This window comes from Coturnix japonica, chromosome Z, assembly GCF_054131305.1.
Source record: "Coturnix japonica strain WE chromosome Z, WE-NBRP24, whole genome shotgun sequence".
Lineage (NCBI taxonomy): Eukaryota > Metazoa > Chordata > Aves > Galliformes > Phasianidae > Coturnix > Coturnix japonica.
This window is the reverse complement of record NC_140702.1, coordinates 74,218,518-74,239,282: the sequence shown is the minus strand read 5'-3', so window position 1 is coordinate 74,239,282 and position 20,765 is coordinate 74,218,518. Positions and strand designations below refer to the sequence as shown.

At 47.3% G+C, this 20,765-nt stretch overlaps 1 protein-coding gene across 1 annotated transcript; it reads left to right on the top strand.

Moving 5' to 3' along the window:
• Positions 1-1,543: 1,543 nt before the first annotated feature.
• FECH (ferrochelatase) lies at positions 1,544-14,849 on the top strand. Its single transcript, XM_015848209.2, has 11 exons — positions 1,544-1,632; positions 2,492-2,591; positions 2,762-2,881; positions 3,230-3,378; positions 7,328-7,462; positions 7,829-7,935; positions 8,248-8,346; positions 8,720-8,827; positions 9,666-9,830; positions 10,297-10,356; positions 10,800-14,849. The coding sequence occupies exons 1-11, from the start codon at positions 1,587-1,589 to the stop codon at positions 10,932-10,934; spliced, it is 1,224 nt and encodes a 407-aa protein (XP_015703695.1). The 5' UTR covers positions 1,544-1,586; the 3' UTR covers positions 10,935-14,849.
• Positions 14,850-20,765: the final 5,916 nt, after the last annotated feature.

Sequence of the window (20,765 nt, the reverse complement as noted above, 5' to 3'; positions counted from 1 at the left end):
AGGAGAGCAGTTCTTGATCTGTGACGTCTGCTTCTTTCCCTTTGCTTGGCCTTTACAGCGTACCTGCTTAATGTGTTCTCCCCCCACACAGACAATATCCCCATTAGGAAGAACAGAATTAAACCTTCAAAATATGGAACCATAGAATGTTTTTGAGTTGTACGGGGCTCTAAAAGTCACCTAGTCCCATCCCCTGCAGTGCACAGGGACACCACAGCTCCATCAGGTTGTTCACAACCCCATCCAGCCTGGCCTTAAAAGTCTCCATGGATGGGGCATCCACCACATCCCTCAGCAACCTGTGCCAGCGCCTCACTGTAAGACTTTCCTTGTATCTAATCTATATGACCCCTCTCCAAGCTTGAAGCCACTTCCCCTTGTTCTGTTACCACAGACCCCGCTAATGAGTCCGTCCCCCTCTTTCCTGCAGCTCCCCTTTAGATACTGGCAGGCTGCTCTCCCTGGAGCCTTCTCCATGCTGCACAGCCCCAGCTCTCAGCCTGTCCTCATAGGAGAGCTGTTCCATCCCTGCGATCATTGCTGTGTCCCTCCTGTATAAACTACAGGAAGAAGGGGACAGTGAACAAGCTTGATTGCAACAGGACAGGCCCAGGTATGGGAGAGAGCACAGGATTCAGCAGAATCCCATTGAAGGATCCTGCAGGAGGGTCGGGCAGCAGTTCTGGTTCCCCTTGGAGCACAGCCTTGGGGACACGGCAGCGCCTCGGAACAAGTCCTGCCCCAGTTAATGCTGGCTCATTGTTCCTGGCTCGTCATCCAGGTGTCATTCAGGTCTCGGTTGGTTTCATATTGATGACAACATTGGGTGTTTCTAGCAGCTCTCCAGGCTGCCAGCTTCCAGGCTCTCCTGCAGGAAGTCTTTGTTTTTAAACTCGTAATCGGGGCTGATTTAATCATGTTTGCACTTCTGTTGTCATTCAGGCTGGTGGCACACCCAGCTCCTTCCCATCTGACTTCATTTGTTGGTAACACAAGCCCTCGTGTTGTTTGTACTCGTGGGTAACATCAATCACACAGCGGCTTCACCCGGGCTCCAAGTCCCACCAGGTTCACATCCCTCGCAGCACTGTGGCCATTACTGAGAGCACACCGGGTGCTGGGAATGCAATAGCGCTTAATGTAGTATTACCAGGATGAGTAAGCAATGCAATCAGCGCTGTTCCACCCTCATCCCGGCTCCCATTTCCCGTCGAGGTGCTCCCGCACAGTGTGATGCTGCCATGGAGGAACCAGCCCGGCCCCCCCACCCTGGTGCTGTGTCAGCTCGGAGCTCAGCGCGCCGTCCCTGTGTTCACATTGCGGCCCTACGATCTGCCGGGGCTCTGCGACAGAACCGGCTCCGTGTTCCGGGCCTGCAGCTCCGGGGGATCCCGGTCCGTCCCGGGGCCGGTGATGCGGGACTGGGCTCGCACCGCGCACCCATCCCGGTGCCCGGCCGGCACAGCGGAGCCCGGGGCGGCTCCGGGGGCGGCCCCCGCTGCGGGCGTGCGCCGTGCCCGCGGGTGGGCGGGCGGGGCTGGGCGGAGCGGAGCGGGCGGCAGCGGCCGGCGGGGCCGAGTGAGGGAATGCACGCGGCCAACATGGCTGCGGCCGGACGGGCCGCCAGACCCCGTGAGTGCGGGGCGGGGGGAGCGGGGGGAGCGGGAGGGAGCGCGGCCGAGCCATCCCCGCTGCGGTACGGAACGGAGCGGGGCCGGGAGGCGGCGGGGCGGCGCGTTACACAACGAGGAGCCTTTGCGTAACGGCGGCAGCCGCGGCCACGGGCCGCTGCGATACGAGCCCCGAGAGCACCGCGCTGTGACCGGGCCGGGTCCGCGGGACGATCCGACGGGCGGAGCGGGGCCACGCGGGTCCGGAGCGGCGTGTGAGCGCGGCCGCATCGCCGCCCCGTGCCCTGAGCGGGGCTTTGTGCTTTGTCATCCCTGCGAGGAACTGCACGCGCTGCCCCGGGCGGACAGAGCGGATCCAGGTTGCGGGGTCGGAACGGAACGTTCACACGGGGCGGAACGTCGGACCCGCACAGCGCGGACAGCGCCGCACTGCGGGGCCGGGCACCGAGCCGGGCACGGAGCGGGACACGGAGCGGGGCCGTCGGGGCTGTCAGCGCTCAGCGCTGCGGGGGGTCACGGGGGGCAGCTCAGGGGTCAGCTCAGCTCAGGGGCAGCTCAGGGTCATCCCGGTCCGGGGCGCCGTTCCCGCTGCACGGAGCCCTTCATACCACGCGCTGTGCGCACCGCGACCCCCGGGTAACACAAGGCGCCGTGAGCCCCGCGCCGTGAGCCGCGCTGTCAATGAGGGGCACAGCCCGTGCTGGGCTCCCACGTGCGGGGCTGCGCTGCGGGTCAGCCCGGCCTGCTCCGTCCCGCTGCTCCGGGCCTCCCGTGCTGCCTTCCCCGCATCCCCGTGTCCTGACCCAGCTCCTGCGTTGTGCCATGAGCGCTGAGCTCCTGATGCCGTTGTCTCTTTGCAGTGGTGGCGGGCAGCACGCAGCTGAGGGTCCCGCTGCGCTGGAGGGGGCAGGTGGCTGCGGCAGCGCCCAGCACAAAGCCACAGGCAGAGCCAGAAACACGGTGAGTCTGCGGTGGGTGGGCACAGCCACCACCCTGTGCCATAGCGGGGTGAGCGGCACAGCCTGCGTGCTGCAGCGGGTTGTGTCACACTGACAGGCAGGGTGACTGTTCTGCAGGTAAAATAAAGAACTACACGTCACTGGGATCTGAAATCTCTCTTCCTTCCATAGGAAACCTAAAACGGGGATCTTGATGTTAAACATGGGAGGTCCAGAAAGGCTGGATGATGTACATGACTTCTTACTGCGCCTCTTCCTGGACCGCGACCTCATGACGCTTCCAGCACAAAAGTAAGGAATGCTGTGAACCTCTATTGCAGTCAGTGCTCAGTGCCTGGCTCTGACGTTAAACTGGAGTTGGATTTGTGTTCACATTCATTAGGGCTGCTCAGTTTTGGTGCAGGAAACGATGTTGTAATTCTCAGGGAAAGTGTTCCAAGATCAATGGCTTTAGGCTGCAATTGTGGTTTGCTGTCACCTAGTAGGTTTGGAAGGGTGATGGGATAGAACACTAAACGTGCAGTGTTGTTTTGTGTATAAGCTGGAGACATTGCCCGCTCTAGCAGATGTGTCTGGGGAAGGGTCTGGGGGGATGCAATGGGTTCTGACATTAACATGGATACCTTCTGAATGCTGCAGTAAATTGGCACCGTTCATCGCTAAGCGCCGCACACCACGAATCCAGGAGCAGTACAGCAGGATTGGAGGCGGGTCGCCCATCAAGAAGTGGACGGCAGTGCAGGGAGAAGGCATGGTGAAACTGCTGGACAGCATGTCTCCTCAGACCGGTACTTGTACACCCCTCTGCTTTCTGACAGCTGCTTTGGCCTGATGTGTTCTAGTTCATGAAGCAACTTCTGGTTCTCAGCTTTAATTGTGAGTGCGAAGCGTTCTCAGTCCTGCTAGGAAATCGCAGTGCAGACATTCTTATTCTCAGTATACACAAAAACATGGGGTCCACCGGCATGGAGGTGTAATTTTGTGCTCTAGTCACTACTTCGACTGCCAGTGGATGGCTTTGGTTTCAGAGAGCAGCCTGTTGTCAGTATGGGTCCATCCCACTGTAATGCATGTGCCAGATGTGCAGCTGCCTTCTCCAGCTGGATCCAGTGTGTGCTGTGGTTCAGCTGCCACCTCTCTGCCCAGAGTAACAAGTTTCAAAGCTGCCCTGGTTATAGCCACCCATGGGTACCTCTAACACATTTCATCTTGCCAGCTGGAGTGACATTCTCACTCATAAAGGAGGTGGAGGTTTGTGGCCACTGGAAAAAGCAGAATAACCTCGTATAACTAAAGCTGTAATGAATTTTCTTACTATTTATGAAGACACACTGTGAGAATGATGGTCATTTGGGACATTTGTTTACACCCACTGCATAAAACTGACTGTCTGCCCATCCTGGCTGTTGATGTTGTGTCAGCCTGAGCTGAAGGAACAGGGAGCTGCACGGGTGGGGGTCAGGAGTCCAAAGCCGTTCTGCAAAGGTGTGGGTCTGTCTTGTGTTCCTCTGAAATGTCTCTGAAGTCGTGGGTTGCTTCAGTGCTCTCGAAATTTGAATCTGTAACTGCTAATAATGGCTGGGACACCCAACAGCAGTTAGGCCCCATTTCAGGAGGAGGAAGAAGAAAAGATAAGGTTTTGTGGTTGAGAGCTGAAGGGCTTGGCAGCAGGATAGTGGAGAGCCCCACCTGAGGAGCAGGAGATAAGGCCTAATGGCTTGATATGGATAGAAGCAGATAGTAGCCAGCAATTCTGGCTGCCCCCACCAGATCACGCTGCCTAGGGCCCCTCCAGCCTGGCCTTGGGCACCTCCAGGGTTGGAGCATGCACAGCTTCTCTGGGCAGTGGTGTTCAGTTGCTCTCCCCTAAAACTCCCAATAAAATTGGGAGTTGTTTTTAACTCATTTGTGGTGGAGTTTGTACAAGTTTAGCTAAATTTCAGCATCTGTGTTGCAGGACAAGCTCAGTGGCTGTACTGTGTATTGCGTCTGACCTCTTGTGGGACAGACAGACAGAGTTAACCACTGCTGCTTTGACAAGCCAGAGAGGCAGAGCCATAATGGTTGGGCTGCCTGAAATGAGCCAATGATCTGGGGATCACCCCTGTTCATGAAGGCCTTTGCAGCATGCATTTTGTTGAAGCAGCAAACAGGCTTTGAGAGCAGAAGGAATTAACGAGATCACTAAGCTACCCACTGTGCTCCTCACCAATGTGTCAGCTGCAGACAATACTTCTCATCCTGCCACTCCAATAGGAGCACTGAACGTCTGTATTGGAAAAACTGCTGGAGGATGAGGAGACAAAGAGGAGAGCTCTTCATTGTCTTCAGCTCAGCAGCCGTACAGCATTGCTGCTGCAGGCTGCCGTCTGCTTGCAGTTCCCAAAGTGTTTGTAAGCGTGATGCTGGTGTGTCAGCGAGTCACCCGCTGTGACTGGCCACGTACATTCCCAGATTCTCAGCTGCTTAGTGGAGCCTTCCTTCTTCGGGTTTGGATAGGAGAGGACTAGAAGTAGGAGACTGGGGTTGGTTTGTTTGTTCATTTTAATTGTGTCTGGAGGGTGAAAAGCAATACTCTTGAGAGGCCAGGACAGAATTCCCCTATTCATTCAGCATGCAGCATGTCACTGATGCCTCTATTCAGACTGGGTTTGGTTTGTTTTTCCCCTCAGGTGCTATTCTCTCACTTACTTCCAACTGTATTCCCTGCTAGTGCAGTCAAAGCCTGAAGCCAGGCGTGCCCCCTTCTGTGGCATGGAGGGCAGCAGTGTTGGAGCAGCTGCAGCCCCTGGGGGGTCAGGCTTACAACAGGTTCTGGAGATAAAGCTCACAACGTTTATCTGCTGTTCTCAGTGTACCGCTCCCACTTTTGTTTGGTGATGGTTTTTGCACAGTCATGCCTGACTCTCTGCAGCCCTTTGGAAATTCATTCAGAGACTTCAGTTTTTGCCCAGTTGTAGCTGCAGTTTTAAGTACGGAACGTGCCAGCCTTTCCTTTCAGCATTTTGGGTTGTGATACCAACACTGTGCTGCTTCAGAGCAGCTTGAGCCAGGTGTGCATCCAAGCTGAGCTGTGTGTGTTAGTGCTGTGTCAGGGCACTGCTTACAGCCCTGAGCCCTGTTAATGAGTAACTTGTGGCTTGTGACTGTGTGACCTGAAATTCGCAGCAAAAAACTAGTGCTCTGCATGCTGTTGTTGCCTTGATCTGGCCTTCTGGTGGGGCTGGAGCTTGCAGTAAATTGTGTACTTGCAGCTGGTGAAGAGCTCAAGCTAGACAGGATCGGTAAAGTTTCCTTCTATACATATAAATCAGTTTACTGACTCATGGGATACGTTTGACATGTTACACTTTGGCAATGGGACTAAGATCAAGTAATAAATAAACAGCCTCACCAATGTCATCTGGGAACAATATAATTTTAAAACGCAGCTTTATTGTTACAGGCAGCAGCCTGAAAATAAGCAGGAGTTGTTCTGCTCTGAGTGAACAGGGCTGGGTAGGCTCAGTGGTCTGTAGGAATAAATCATACATATATGATGACAGGAAAATCCATGTCTGTTTGTCTAGTGCCAGTATCAAATAGGCCAACGTCTTGCGATGGTAATTAGACTTCAAGAAGATGCATTTTGCCTTTTTCACTGTTTTCAGTTCTAAGGGTTCCTGTCATTTCTTTCAAGCTGTGTTTTAGCTGAGGTTCCCTTGTCAGCAGAAGGGAAGCTCCCAAGATGAGGGAGCCACGATGCTCCTCAGACAGGCAGCTCTTTGCTGAAGGAGCTGCCTTGTGATCCTAATTCTGACTGTAACAACAAATTGAACGTGTGTACACGTGTGTAACCCTGCCCTTCGCCACCTGTGATCCAGGACAGAACTCAGCAACATGAGAGTATTGCAACAAGTTCCCACGTTGGTCATTTTTTCCCAACATCTCCTTTCTTGTGTTAAGCTCCTAGTATCATTGCTCTGGTTTGTCAGAGCTTTGATTTTAATAATGCTTAGGTAAGCTCAAGGTTACCCTGCAGGTGACCTGAAGGCGGCTCGGGACTTGCTGCTTCTCCCAGCTGGGAGCTCTCTTGCCTCCTGCAAAGAGCTGGGGCCGGCTAAACCTGCTTTCTGAATCCTGCCTGAACCTACGGAGTGCAGAACAAGCACAGGACGTCTGCTTCCTTCAGAAACCTGCTGCAGGTTCCTTCAGAGCTAGTGACCTGGAAACTGTGAAAAAGAGACTTTGGGTTTGTTCTAGAAGCCTCTGTCTTTCTTTCACTTAAAACAAAACAAACAAAGAAAAAGCCCCGAAGCTGACAGCCTAAAGATTAGAGTTGGAAAATGGTAAAACCTGAAATGTCTTTGGAGAGGACAGGATTGCCTCAAAAATGAAGTGTTTAAAGGCACAAATATCTCTGTGAAAAACAAACCAGAAATGGAAGAAGCTGTGCCCCTGCTGGGCACCCTGATCTCAGTCTGAGGCAGCCCCTGCCCTGTGGGCTGGCAGGCAGAGCAGGCTCACCAGCGCGGCAGCCGATGCAGCTGCATCAAGTGGCAGTTCTACATCATTGTTTTAATTCTGCTTTTTAATAGGGTTAACTAGAGGCAAGGTAATAGAGTTCTGTCTCATTTTTTTTTGCATTTACGTATGTCTGCCTGTTTCTGTACACCGTACTTGTTAGCTAGCAGTTATTTACTGGGAGTTATTGGCAGATGCTTTTCCTGCAGTTTCTCTTCCTGTTTTGTCTGGCAGCACCACACAAGTACTACATTGGCTTCCGATACGTGCACCCTCTGACAGAGGAAGCGATTGAGGAGATGGAGGATGACGGCATCGAGAGGGCCATCGCCTTCACGCAGTACCCGCAGTACAGCTGCTCCACCACAGGTGAGAGCTTGTGCGAGACCTCCATAGACTTCAAGGTCTTCTGTGTTTAATGTCATTCTGAATTTCATGTAGGAACTTCTTAGCTCAAGGTAGCCTTATGTTTGTTGTAGGATAATATAAACTGAAGCCCAGGAGCACCTCTGAGTAAGCTTTCTCCATGGAAACTCCAGCAGTTCTTTGGTTAAGGAATGCTTTAGCAAGTCAGTCTTGGCTATAAGATGTTCATTCCCCTCTGATGCTCTTAGATGTGATTTAAAACATGAATAGCATGTTAAAATATAGCAGTGTTTTCCTACAAGGCTGTTATCATCTGACAGTTTGCTGATTCCGTGGACAAACTTCTGTTCCTAATTCTCTGTATTTCAGGAAGCAGCTTAAATGCTATTTATCGCTACTACAATAAAAAGGGGAAGAAGCCAAAGATGAAGTGGAGCATCATTGACCGATGGCCCACACACCCCCTGCTCATACAGGTACGGATCTGTGCACTGCTAGATGGATATTTCATGCAAGGTGTTCTGCTGTGACAACTTGAGAAAGTGACCTGAAGTATTGGTGTTATCACAGCACAGTTGGCAGGAAGGGACCTCTAGAGGCCATCAGCCCGAATGCCTGCTTAGCCCATAGCTAATACAGACACAGATCCGTCTGTTTGTCAGATGCTCCTGGGAATGAGGACATCTGTAAGGCAGCCTGTTGTGTGGAAGCTGCTGTCTTGTTTGTGAGCACGTGTTACCTTTTAGTGATTCCTGATCCAGGCCTTTGCCTTTTTGTCTCCTGACCAGTGCTTTGCTGATCACATACAGAAGGAACTGGACCTGTTTCCACCTGACAAAAGGAAAGACGTCGTCATCCTTTTCTCAGCCCACTCGCTCCCCATGTCTGTGAGTTACATCAGGCTGCTCTGTGACCATTAGGCCAGAATCTGAGAACCATAGAATCAGTAAGGTCGGAAAAGCTCTAAGATCTAGTCGAACTGCTGCCCTATCTCCACCATGCCCACTAACTGTGTCCTCAAATATCACATCCATACGTTTCTTGCTGTCTGAGTTGAGTTGGGGGGTGTGTACAGTGAAACCACCCTTGCAGAAGTGCCAGGCAGTTCCTTTGTCAGGGCAGGGGGGGTTATGGGGACACTGGTAGCCATGTCCTGGTGTCCCTGCCCGTGTCCTTATTAGCATCCCACACACTCAGTGAGGCAGGGTTGACATAAACGCATTCCTTGGAAGTAAAAGCTCTGCTGTTGATGTGTTGAAGGTGGTGAACCGTGGTGATCCTTATCCACAAGAAGTGGGAGCTACTGTCCAGAGGGTCATGGAGAAGCTGAACCACTCCAACCCCTACCGACTTGTCTGGCAGTCCAAGGTGGGTGCTGGGGGCAGCAGTGCTGCCAGCTGTGCAACTCACACCTCTCCACTTCCAGGTGTTATTTCTGCAAGGACAATCACAGCCCTGCATTCCAAATCAGTTTTTCCAAGTACTCTTGATCCATTGTTTCTTGCCTCTTTGTTACACTGCATAATCTGATGTAGATCTTTGATATGTCCCATGATTTCATAACACAGTTTGATGGTTTTGTTTTTATTTTTTTCCTCTGTTGGAATGAAAAATTGAGCACTCGCTGGGTTGTTTTTGTTACTTTTAGATGATTTTTGAGCAATTTTTCAGATATTGTCCCCGTGAAATAAACATTCTTAATAATGGTGGCACATAATCCAAACAAGCTTAATAATTCTCAATGAACACTTATTATTACTGCTGCAAATCAGAAGGAACTGAAGTTTTACCACAGTCCTTTACTACAAGTAATTGTATGTCTCATGGGCGTTGCACTCCCAGTGCCAGCGTTGTTTTGTTCTTTAAGCTGCATCTTGCAGCACATCAGCACCAAATACTTCACTGAACTAATTGAGTGGATTTGGTGCATCCTGAATGTTCACATCTTCCAAAGCCAGGGAAGCAAGTGCAGGAGAGTTCTCCTGAGAGACCAACCCAGGCTCTCTTCTGGGGGGGTTCAAATGGAAGGTCAGTGGGATGGTCTGTCTTCCTAAAAACCTCACAGGTAAAGTGAGGGAGTCAAAAGAAAAGCAGAGAAATAGCGATAATTGACTCATTAAAAATCTGAGTTGTTCTGCTAAAGAAAAATGTGGGGGCTTTTCTAGGAGGGATTTATTGAGGTTTTTTCCCCTCTTATTCTTCACAGGTTGGGCCAATGCCTTGGCTCGGTCCACAAACAGATGAGACAATTAAAGGACTGTGCCAAAGAGGGAAGAAGAACATGTTGTTGGTCCCCATAGCATTTACAAGTGACCACATTGAAACACTGTATGAACTGGATATTGAGTATGCCCAGGTTTTAGCAAACGAGGTAAATGGTTGACAGTTACTGTAACTGTTTGGATAGTGGTAATCCCAACTTGTTTTTCCTATTTCAAAATTTTCTCTTCTGCTTTTGCTCTTTGCAATATGATTAGGGGGATATTTTATTTTATTTTATTTTGTTTTGTTTTGTTTTGTTTTGTTTTATTTATTTATTTATTTATTTATTTATTTTCTATAAATTGAAATTGAGTCTGAACTCGAAGGAATTTTTCTAGCAGCACGAAACAGATGAGAATTTGTCTTTCTAGGTTTTACTCTAAACTTGCTAAAAAAGAATCAGCAGATTTTTTCAGCAAATTGAAATTGTTCATCTGAGTTATTGTATTCAAAATATAGTGGTATTTCATTTTATTGTTTTGGAGCAGCTTCTGGGTAAAGAAGAAAGGATTTTAGAGGCTCACATAGTGAAGGACCTACCAGAATTAACTTCTCTCTCCTTGTTTTTCCTTCAGTGTGGTGTTGAAAACATCAGAAGAGCGGAGTCCCTTAATGGAAACCCACTGTTCTCTAAGGTATCTTTTTCAGTGCAGTAGTTACTAAAGCTTGCAGTTGTGTATTTCCTGCCACATTGTGGATTTCTTCTTGTAGGTTTTGAGTTTAAGCACAAGAAATAGAAATCCCCAGACTTAATCTGTGTATCACAAAGTGCTTTGATTTGCCACATGCTTTTAAAAAATACAGTTCCAGAAGTTTTGCTTTGACAAAGAACAGTTTTGCCTTCTCTAGTAGTTCTTTTTTAGTGGAATATTTATTGTAGGCTACCATGTCAGCACAGTTTTAAAACAGGATTTTCTCCTGCAACAATCTGGGGATGGTTCAAGGGCATTAAAAAATAACCAAGACTGACAGATGTGACAGGCAGCCTCACCAGTCTGGGTGACACACGTTCCAGCGTTTCCTGGTTTTGTGCATGGAGGTTTGCTCACCGCTGTGTTTTTAATTAACTCTCTTTCAGGCCCTGGCAGACTTGGTCTGCTCACACATCCAGTCCAATGAAATCTGCTCCAAGCAGCTGACGCTCTGCTGCCCGCTCTGCGTGAATCCTGTCTGCAGAGAGACCAAAGCCTTCTTCAGCAACCAGCAGCTGTGATGGGCAGACTGTCCTGTGCAGGAACTGTCCTGGTGAAGCAGGGCTTGGCCAAGCTCTCCTGTGCTACATCCTTATTCTGGTAGTCCCAGCAATGGTAACCTCATAGAGCAATGAGGAGAATTTTATTTAGTTGGTTTTTTTAGTTTTTTTTTTCTTATGTATCCTTTGTTTTAAGAAGTGTTTGTAGCAAGTGGTTTTATCCTGGGAGATGTAGAAAGGTCTCATCTCATCTGATTCTGATTGGACTTAGCATGAGTATGCACTGAAAAACTTTAAAAAACAAACAAACAAAAAAAAACCCAACAGGGCTTTTATACAGGTTGGCTTATATTTCCTATGCAGGGATTTACTTGTATGCAATTTTGTCATGAGTGCATTAATTTCAGTTTTCCAGATCAAGCGTACGATTGTTTTTGTTTATACTTAAGGCATAGCATTATTAGCGTAGCCACCAGTTGCTTCTTCTGACTTCAGCTGGGTTGGAAGATCAAGTGACCTCTAATGCTTTTTAAATAACTTGTCTGTTTTTTTAAGAACATAAAGATAAGGTTTGGTTTTGTTTTCTCCTGCTAGAAACTTCCCGTGAAAGCTTAGAACTCATAAGGTTTGTTTACATTTTCTAGAAAAGAAAACCACTCATCACCTGCAGGAAAACCCCTGCATCTGCAAAGCATAAAGAAATAATTCTGGTTGCTGATGCTGCAGAATGTGCACAGCGCGTGCTTCAAATCCAGCACACACTGAAACATCTTGGTTCATCTTCTAAGCAAAATGGCTTTTTTATCATTATTAAAAAGGGCTTTCTCTGGTTAAGTAAGTGTAGGAAGTTGGGCTTGTTCTCCAGCAGGTTTATAGATCTGCTCTGTGCATTCTGCTGTGTCACAGCCCTGTGGTTTTTGTGGATGCTATGGAATTACATAGGTACAATTGATCTAGCTTAATTGATGATGCTATTTAAAAGTGAGATGATAAATCAAGAGTCATTTACATTGCAGATGTCCAAGCACGCAGTGAGAGGAGAGCAGGCTGCCCCTCACGCTGACGGCTGTGTTCTTAGCATACCTCTGTCAGGAGCTGAATTCCATCTGTTCAATTTCTGGCACCAGTGGTGAGCCTGCAGCTGCACTCGTAGCTCACCTGTGCTTACTGCTCCTTGGGCAGGAGTCTGGGTGCACCGGAGCTCCTGCATCCACTCCTAAGCAGCAGCAGTTCCATGGGGTGAGAAAGCTTTTAGGGCTTAATCAGCACTGACATGCCAGTCCTGTGGCAATGCAGGGTGTTCTGTAGAGTGGTGATAGCAGCTCACTGTGAGGTTTGGGAAGCAGGTAGCTTGCTGCTCTTGCAATAATTTTTGCTTATGTAACCAAGGCAGGAGCAGTTTGAATCCCTGATCTTTCAAGGATGGGATTGTTTAAAAAACTAATAGACCCGTGTTGGTATAACAGGGACTTATCTTGTTCTGTTTTATGCTAGAAGAGTTAACTAGGGGATATTAATAAAGTAAATGGCCACTGTGTTGGCCAGCCAGCAGCCTGGGCATTGCCATGGAGCAACACAAATCTTGCCCCATGAGCATCCACGGCCTCATATGCCTCAAGGGTTGACTGAAACCCCTCCACTGCCAGCTTGCAGCTCCCAGCGTGGCTTTGGTGAGACAGGTTTAGTCCTCAGCACCAGAGCCTCCTGTGTTGCTGCTGTAGCACAGAAATCTTCCTCTGCCTGCAGTATGTGTGCCTCCTCTTGGGGCAGGAGAAGCAGGGACAGGCCTGCAGGTGCCCGGGTGGCAGCATGCTCTGCCCAGGGCTGTGGCTTCCAGAACCTTGCTGTGCTTTCAGTGCTCTCTGATTAGCAGAAGTGTGTTGTTTTCAAATAGCATGAGAGTCTGTAGGGCAGTTTTTCCCTGTCAGCGGACACAAGTAGAGAGCAGGCTCTTGAGTAGGACCAGTGGCATGGCAGCTGGGTGCTGTCAGCCAAAGCTGTCTCTCTCCTTGTTTGCCTTCATACTTTTCAGCTCTCTTGGCACAAAGGGCACCTGAATGCCTGCAATGCTGCTGGGAGGTTGGCTCCCTCCTGCCTTCTGCTCAGCCCCTGGGCTCTGCTTGGTGTTGCAGCAGGAAGAGGGAGCAGGAAGCTGATCCCTGCCCAGGTGCAGTCTGCAGGGTCATTGCATCATGTAGGGCTGAAACTTCCATGGAAAGACTTCAAATCAATGCCAAAAGAATGATGAAGTCAGCAGCGAGTGTGGACAGTGAACTCTGGCCTTATGTCTCTCGTTGGAGGAATCATAGAATCACCAAGGTTGGAAAAGACCCACAGGATCACCCAGCCCAGCCATAAGACTCCTCTCAATCCCCACTTCCCTGTGTGATGCTTGTGGGTGGGTGGCAGAGGGTTTAGTCAACCCTTTCTGCTCATGCCCCTTTCCTACCACCTGATGGCTGCAGCCACCTCTGTAGCTGGGAACCGAAGGTTAACTTTACATGATTGTTGCAGTGCAATAAATACAGATTGGCTTTTTATTTCCATACTGGAGAGAGTACTGAAAATACTAGCTGGCACTAATTATGAGGCATTACATAAAAGGTATTTAAAATGCACTTTTTAGTGAGCTAACCGCAAGTGAGATAATTACTAAGCGTCTTTAGCCATTGTTGCTATCAGACCATAATGCAGAAATCACTTAATTTTCCAGCTTTTAGCAGATGGATCACGTCACATACAGCCGGTGGGTTGTTTCATTTTCCTGAATAGTTCGTTGTGATATCACCCTGTCCTGTTATTTAGCGCACGTTATTTCATCGTAGAGCAGCACCAAAGGCCTGTCAAAAAGCTTTCTGAGCAAGTTCTGCTCCTATTTTTTCATAGGAATCAGTTTCTTCCCCTTGCACTTAGAAATAAATCTGGAAAATGAAACCGAAGAGACTGACAACAGTGGGAATTTATCTGCCATTGAGATCTCCTGGCTCCCTCATCTGGGGGCATTTCCCACTGTGTCTTTCAGCAGTGGAATGCACTTGACCTTCCTTTGGATGCTTCCAAGCTGGCTGTCCATGTCCAAGCCGCTGCCCCAGGTCCTGTTTGTGGTCAGGGGATGTTTTGGGGCATTTTCCCCTCCATTCTTGTGCCTTCCTGCCATCCACACTCTGCGGTGCTTCGTAGCTGCTGCATTTCACAGAATCACAGAATTATCAAGGTTGGAAAAGACCTAGAAGATCATCTAGTCCAACCATTTGGGAGGCTGTACTCTGAGCTGTGCTGCTGCGCATTCCGTTTGCCCCCTCTGACAGATTTTCAGCATTTGGTGCTATTAACTCAGGACCCGTTCTTGTCAGATCCTGAGCACTTTGCTCTGATTGAATTGATCCAAGCGCATGGAATTGTCAGCACTGGGGAGACCGCCATCCTCTGGCAGTAATCTAGCTTGACTTTTCATTATCAATTATATTCCTCGTGCAGAACTTCTGCGAGTGTTTGTCATTTCCATCTGCCTTGGCAACGCGCAGCAGGGTGGGAGTGTGGGTGACGTTTTACCCCTTCAGAGTTCCATGAAATCTGGCTGCATTTTAGCAAACAGGACAGCTTCCAGGAGCAGTGCTGTAACACTGAACAGCGTGGGGATAATTGCAGTGAGCTGGGGTCAGAGGGGTTTTCTTTGGAATATTTTGGAGCTCATGTTGTGTTCCTCTTCTGCCACACCAAGAGAGAGATGGGAATCAGCACAGGGTTTGAGGTGCAGAGGAGAAAGGTGTTTTCTTTGGTTGTTTCATGCCAGATGTGCACAAATACTTGCGTTTAGTCTACCATGTTTATTTCGGATTCAACGAGGACTTCCATGTAATGTAACAATTTGTATAACTTTGCTGTGTGTCATGTACCGTAACAATGGAATTTCAATTAAAGACTTTTGGAGGAAAATGGCTGAGCTGTGTATCTCAATGAGAGCTCTTTTGGTGCCTTATTGGTGTGTGAAGCTTCACATTGGTTCCAAAGCCCACCTGCAAATCTTTGATCTATTCAGTTATCTGTTAATGGTCTCCAGGCGTCTTATTTCTTATGTTAAAAATTAAGTGCTTGATTGATTATTTTTTAGGACAGTGATGAGAGTAGTTGTATCCTTAAGCAGATCCATTAGTGAGCTCTCATTACTGGATGTGATGGGTGGGAGGGAGGGAAGAGTGGCTGGGGCAATCAGCTGCCATTGGGTTTGGCTGGGGTAAGAGTTTCATTCCAAGTCCACATGCCCACTTGAGTAATTGCATCTGCATGTTTTGTAGTGGAAAACAGCTTGTTAAATTAAACTGCAGCACTCTGCTTCCATTGTCAGAGCTAGGAAGAAACTGAAGCTACTCAGTGTGACTTTGGGGTTAGTGTGAGCAGTGTAGCAGAACAGGAGCCTGGGTGGAGAAAGGAGACCTGGAGTGATTTCCTGAGCTCTTGGGCTGCCTAGAGGGAGAATGAAGCTTCCCAGGCATTGCAGTACCATAAATCTTAGAATCATTTGAGTTAGAGAGGATCTTTAAAGATCATCTGGTCCAACTCCTCTGCAGTGAACAGGAGCATCTACAGCTTAATCCAGGTTGCTCAGAATCTTCAAGAAGCACCCAAGAGAATCACAGCCCAGATCCAGGCATTGTTTGAGCACAGAGCCTGGATCTGCTGAGCAGAAAGCTGCAGCAGCACCAGGGGGAGTGGATTTCTGTTTGTGTTCTGCACTGAGCCGATGGCATGGCATGCTGCGACATCTGGATTGGGACCCTGCTTGGTTCATGCTGCCTTTTGTGAGTGAAGTGCTGGAAGATGTGAGGAGTGCTTTGAAAAAGGTTGGTGACTTAAAACTATAAAGATCTTCATTGGGAATTTGTGACCTGGTCTTAGACCAAATAGGATCCATGCAGAGATCATGGGGTGTGTTATTTTAAATTCCTTTGTGTGCTTTGATGTCCAGTATCACAGCAGGCATGGCATTTGTTGGTGCCATAGAGAATGACTCCAGTCTTTCTACCCTGCATCATCACAGTGTTGGTCAGGGTTCTAGGAGCTCACTTGTCCAGCCAGTATCTTCCTTCCCTTCCTTCCCTTCCTTCCCTTCCTTCCCTTCCTTCCCTTCCTTCTGGATCTCAGGACTTGGAAGCTGGTCAGCTCTGACCCCATGGCAGCACTCCAGCACTTCACAGCTGTCTTCCTGCTATGCACTCAGGTAAGTCATCTACACGACTTAAAAGCTTTAAAGATGTCAAAGCTATTAAGACAAAGACAGTCTGATCTGTGTGCTATCCATTCTGTTACTGTGTCATATTGTATGCATACTATGTGATCACGTATGCATACAGTCAGTTAAGGATAAGATTTGTACACCTACTGTGTACAGAAGAGGTACTTATGTTTTGTATGCTTTATATATATTATTACCTATATATTATATATTACCTATATTATATATTACCTATATTATTATTGTATAGGTCACATGGCAAGCTTTGCTGGCTGAGGAAATGCCATCTTCTCTGGCATAAAGACTTGTGGAAATGTGTGTAATGCTAATGCTCAAACAAAGCTGGAAGAGCATTCCAGAGCCATTGTTTTCTTGTAAATTCTCATATGAGCAGTTCACGCCATGGCCCTGTCGCTTTTAAGGATGATCCATGACGTGTGAACATTGCCCACAACTGAGGCCTAATGGCATTTCTCAAGCAAGTACGTTGCATTTCCAAGGCAGTTCTAAATGAGCACTCAGTGCAATGCTCCTGGGTGCCGGGAGCAGCACTCCCACAGCACTTTTATGGCCGAACTATCAGACCGTTATGGTCTCCGATTGTCTTTTACTGCCTTTCATTTCTTCTGCTGTCAGACGTGAGGAAAGCAGTGTGTAATCTGATCCAAAATGCCCTTGTTTGTTTTAATCTTCTGGTTTAATATATTATGGCTTCCTGCCATTACGCTGTTTTCAGATGTGCCCTTGAGTCACTCTCTGAGGTTTTATCCGCGTGTGGCATCATCCCAGCAGGTTCCTCCTGCAGCACAGCCCTCCCTTCCCTTTACTGCATGCACCAACCTGGCTGTTTCCAGCTGGGCACCAACCTTCCTGGGCTGCTCACGGTGTCCCCATGTTGCCTGCTGTGGACATTATCAGGTACTTTGAAGTGTTCCCGAGCCTTGTAGTCCCACAGAGAAATGGGAATGACCTGCTGCAGGGTGCCTTAGTTTCACTGCAGTCACTATATTTTATTTATTTGCTCTCAGTGTTCTCGCCCCCACCCAGTCCCTCTGCAGCCCTAATTGTGGGCATGACATCACTGTCACTGAAAGCATCATCTGAGCCTGCTAGCCACAGAGCATCAGGACAAGGAGAAGTAAGTTTGAGCTAAAAGAGGTGAGATTTAGGTCAGATGCGAGAAGGAAACTCTTTACCCAGAGGGCAGTAAGGCCTTGGCACTGCTGCCCAGAACTGTGGGTGCCCCATCCATGGGCACCCAGAGCCCTGTGCAGCCTGAGCTGGGGAGGCAGCCAGCCCACAGCAGGAGTGGGGCTGGGGGGCTCTGGGGTCCCACCCAGCCCAACCATGTCATGATTCTGTGCTCATTAAGAACCCTTCCAACCCAACTTGTTCTGTCACTCTGTGGTTCTTTGATCTTAAGGGACACCTCCAACCCAAGCCAAGCCATTCAGTGTCTCAGTTATTTTATGAGCTGTATTTATTGTCAACTTTGGGTAGGAGGGATTGAAGTACCTTCTGAGAAAGTCGGTGCTTATCTTGGCATAGGGGACAGCAGAACTGTGATCCACCACAGGTGAATTAATGCAGTTATTTGACGTTAATTACAAACTGTGTAGAGCTGATTTGTAACGATGGTGATGCAAATAGAATTAATCCAGCCAAAAGAGTAAGGGAGGAAGTGCCATCTTTATGCTGCGTTAGTTTTGTTTTGTTTGTGTGTTTGCTTTTTAAGAAATAAACATAGGGGAGTGCTTTTTAAATTATTATTATTTCTGTTTTGTGGTTCTTCTTAAATTTTCTGCACTTATTATGAGGAAGAAAGATTTGTCCATAGCTGGAGGAAAAATGAATGTTCCACTGCAAAAAAAAAAAACCTTCTCAAGAGCTACGGGGCTACCATGTATAAACACTGTGCTGTTTCATTTTCAGCTCTGCATAATTAGGGGAGTTATGCCTTATATTTTTCCTTTACAGGAGACCCTAACACTTATGCCTTATATTTTTCCCTTACAGGAGACCTTTACACTTATGCCTTATATTTTTCCTTTACAGGAGACCCTAACACTTATGCCTTATATTTTTCCCTTACAACAGACCTTAACAGTTATGCCTTATATTTTTCCCTTACAAAAGACCTGAACTACCAGCTCCAGCTCTCTGTCCTTCAAGGACCCAAGTGCTGTGGGCAGTGTGGGTACACCGTGCTACATGTGATGAGCAGAAGGAGTACAGGTGAATGCACTGGGGAATCTTTGTGGGATGCAGCCTGGGAGAGAAGGTTTCCTAATGGTCCATTCTTCATACTGTGCTTTGTTTCCTTACTCCATTACAATTCACATCTGGCAACAGTCAGGCTTGCGGTAGCAACACAAGCTGCATTCCCAGATGAACGTGGCAGCTTTTTCCCATGCACGTTTGGCCTGTCTTTGCCCTGCCCCTGGCTCAGCACAGTGATCACAACGTGTTCAGGACAGGGTCCCTTCATGCTCTGACCTGCACCTGCAGGAGGACCCCCATTGCTCACCATGAGAGTGCATGGAACAAACAGGGACAGCTCAGTGCACAAGAAAGCACAAGGGTTGTTTTCCTCTTTTATTGAACTTTGGCAAATAATATGGGTGTGTGGGTTTTACATCAATAGCTATAAATAAAAACTTTAAAACAATGTAGTACTTGTCATTAGGATAAAGGACATCTATTGGCACAAATCATTGAGTAAAAACCCTTTAATGATAAAATAACATTCACTCTTTAGCTACTTTATTTGTCTGAAAAACTCAGCTTACACTCAGTTCAACATATCACCTTCCACAAAGTTAAAAAAGGACATAAAATGGCATAATAAAATATACCTTGGATTTCATAATACGAGTACCTTGGAAAGTTTTGGTAAGCCGGACCGCATACTGCTGAGCACAGCAGCGCCCACTGCCATTGTCTCACACAGCCCCCGTTCCTCCGGACTGAACAATGCACAAGAATTAACGTGGAGCAGTGCAAATACTGTGCTGCGTGTGAGTCTATGGGGTCTGGTAGCGTGGGGTGCGTTTACTGAAACTAACACTGATTCTGCTTATTGCGGAAGAACGTATAAAGCTTTCTGGAAGATTAAACGCAATTACAATCATTAACTGTCTTACGGAAAGAAAAGAAACATCCTGTTTTAAGATTCTTGTATCTATTACTGTCTTTGGCAGGTAAACAAGAAAGAAAAATAAACAGACTGTATTACAAAGCTTTCATTGTCACAATCTACTTTATAAGGCCAAATAAAAATATGATTCTTTGCACTAATGAAAGCACATCTCTAATATACCCTTAATGACAGACAATATAAACACCCTACAGACGTTAACTCCAGATGTCTCATTAGAAGACTGCGACTTTCGTACTTCCTATTCCCTAAGTTGCACTCTTCTATGCAAAGTAAAGTGTACTCAGTAGTTGGTTTGGCTTTATGCTTAGTGCCATTGGTGACTTTGGTTCACGTGACAGTCTGGACCAGGATGTAATGGACAATAAATCTGTTAAAGCAGAAGCTCTCAAGAGCAACACTCACCAATGGCAGGAACGGTGGCTTGAGTGGGCACAGAGCACTGTGACCAATGCTGACCAAGGGAGGGTGGCAGTGGGGACACAACGGGAGCAGCAGTGCCCACAGGGAGCCCACAGCCAGCCTTGGCTTGGCCATAAAGCCAAAGGAACTGCTTTTTGTTTTTTCCAGAGAAGAAGCACAGCTAGCTCCGCTGTCAGTGCAATGTGTTTTCTAATGACTGCCTTATAAATTGGCTGGGCAAAACTGCCGGGTGGTCAGATTCTCCTCAAATAACAATTGAATTTTAACTGGGGTTCAATTTGATTTGGTTGCAATCCAAACACAAGTAGCTCGGATCTAAATATTGGTATTTATCGGTACTTCATTGTACGAGGCAAAACTGTGCACATTTTCGCAGTTTAAATGTATACACGACTGCTCCACGACTGCTAACAGATAACAGGCTCCCATGCATAAATAAATACCATTAAACCAAAAGATCTACTTTCAAATTTAAGAAAAGAAGTTGCCATTAAGAACCACGATGCATCACATTGCTAAGAAGTTTTTTTTTTGTCTCATGCATAAAAATGATAGCACTGATTGGCAGTTGCTAATTATAAAACTACACGGTAACACAGAACAATTTGCTGTTCAGACCAAGTAGCACAAATGTAGAAAATAATTATTTTTTTTTCTTTTTTCTTCTTTTTTTTTTTTTCAACAGAGCAAATTAACACAGATTGTTTCTTCAGCAAAATATGAAAACTGTAAACTTTGGGCTCATTCTGCAACTTTTCCTCAATCCATAATTAACAAACAAAGAAAAAAAATCCAACGTGAAGAAAGACTGACATACATTTTTAAGCGCACCTTTTTGTCTATTACAAAAGCACAACCTAAAACGTATAAAGCTTTTTTTTTTTCGTGGTTTTCTTTTTTTTTTTTTTTTTAGATCACAGTTACCTAAAAGAAACAGTGAATAATTTATTACATACGCTATAATAACATTACTCTAAACAACTATTATCTATGAGGTATATCTGAGAAAATTCGGTAAGGGATTGCACGGTCTGCGTTG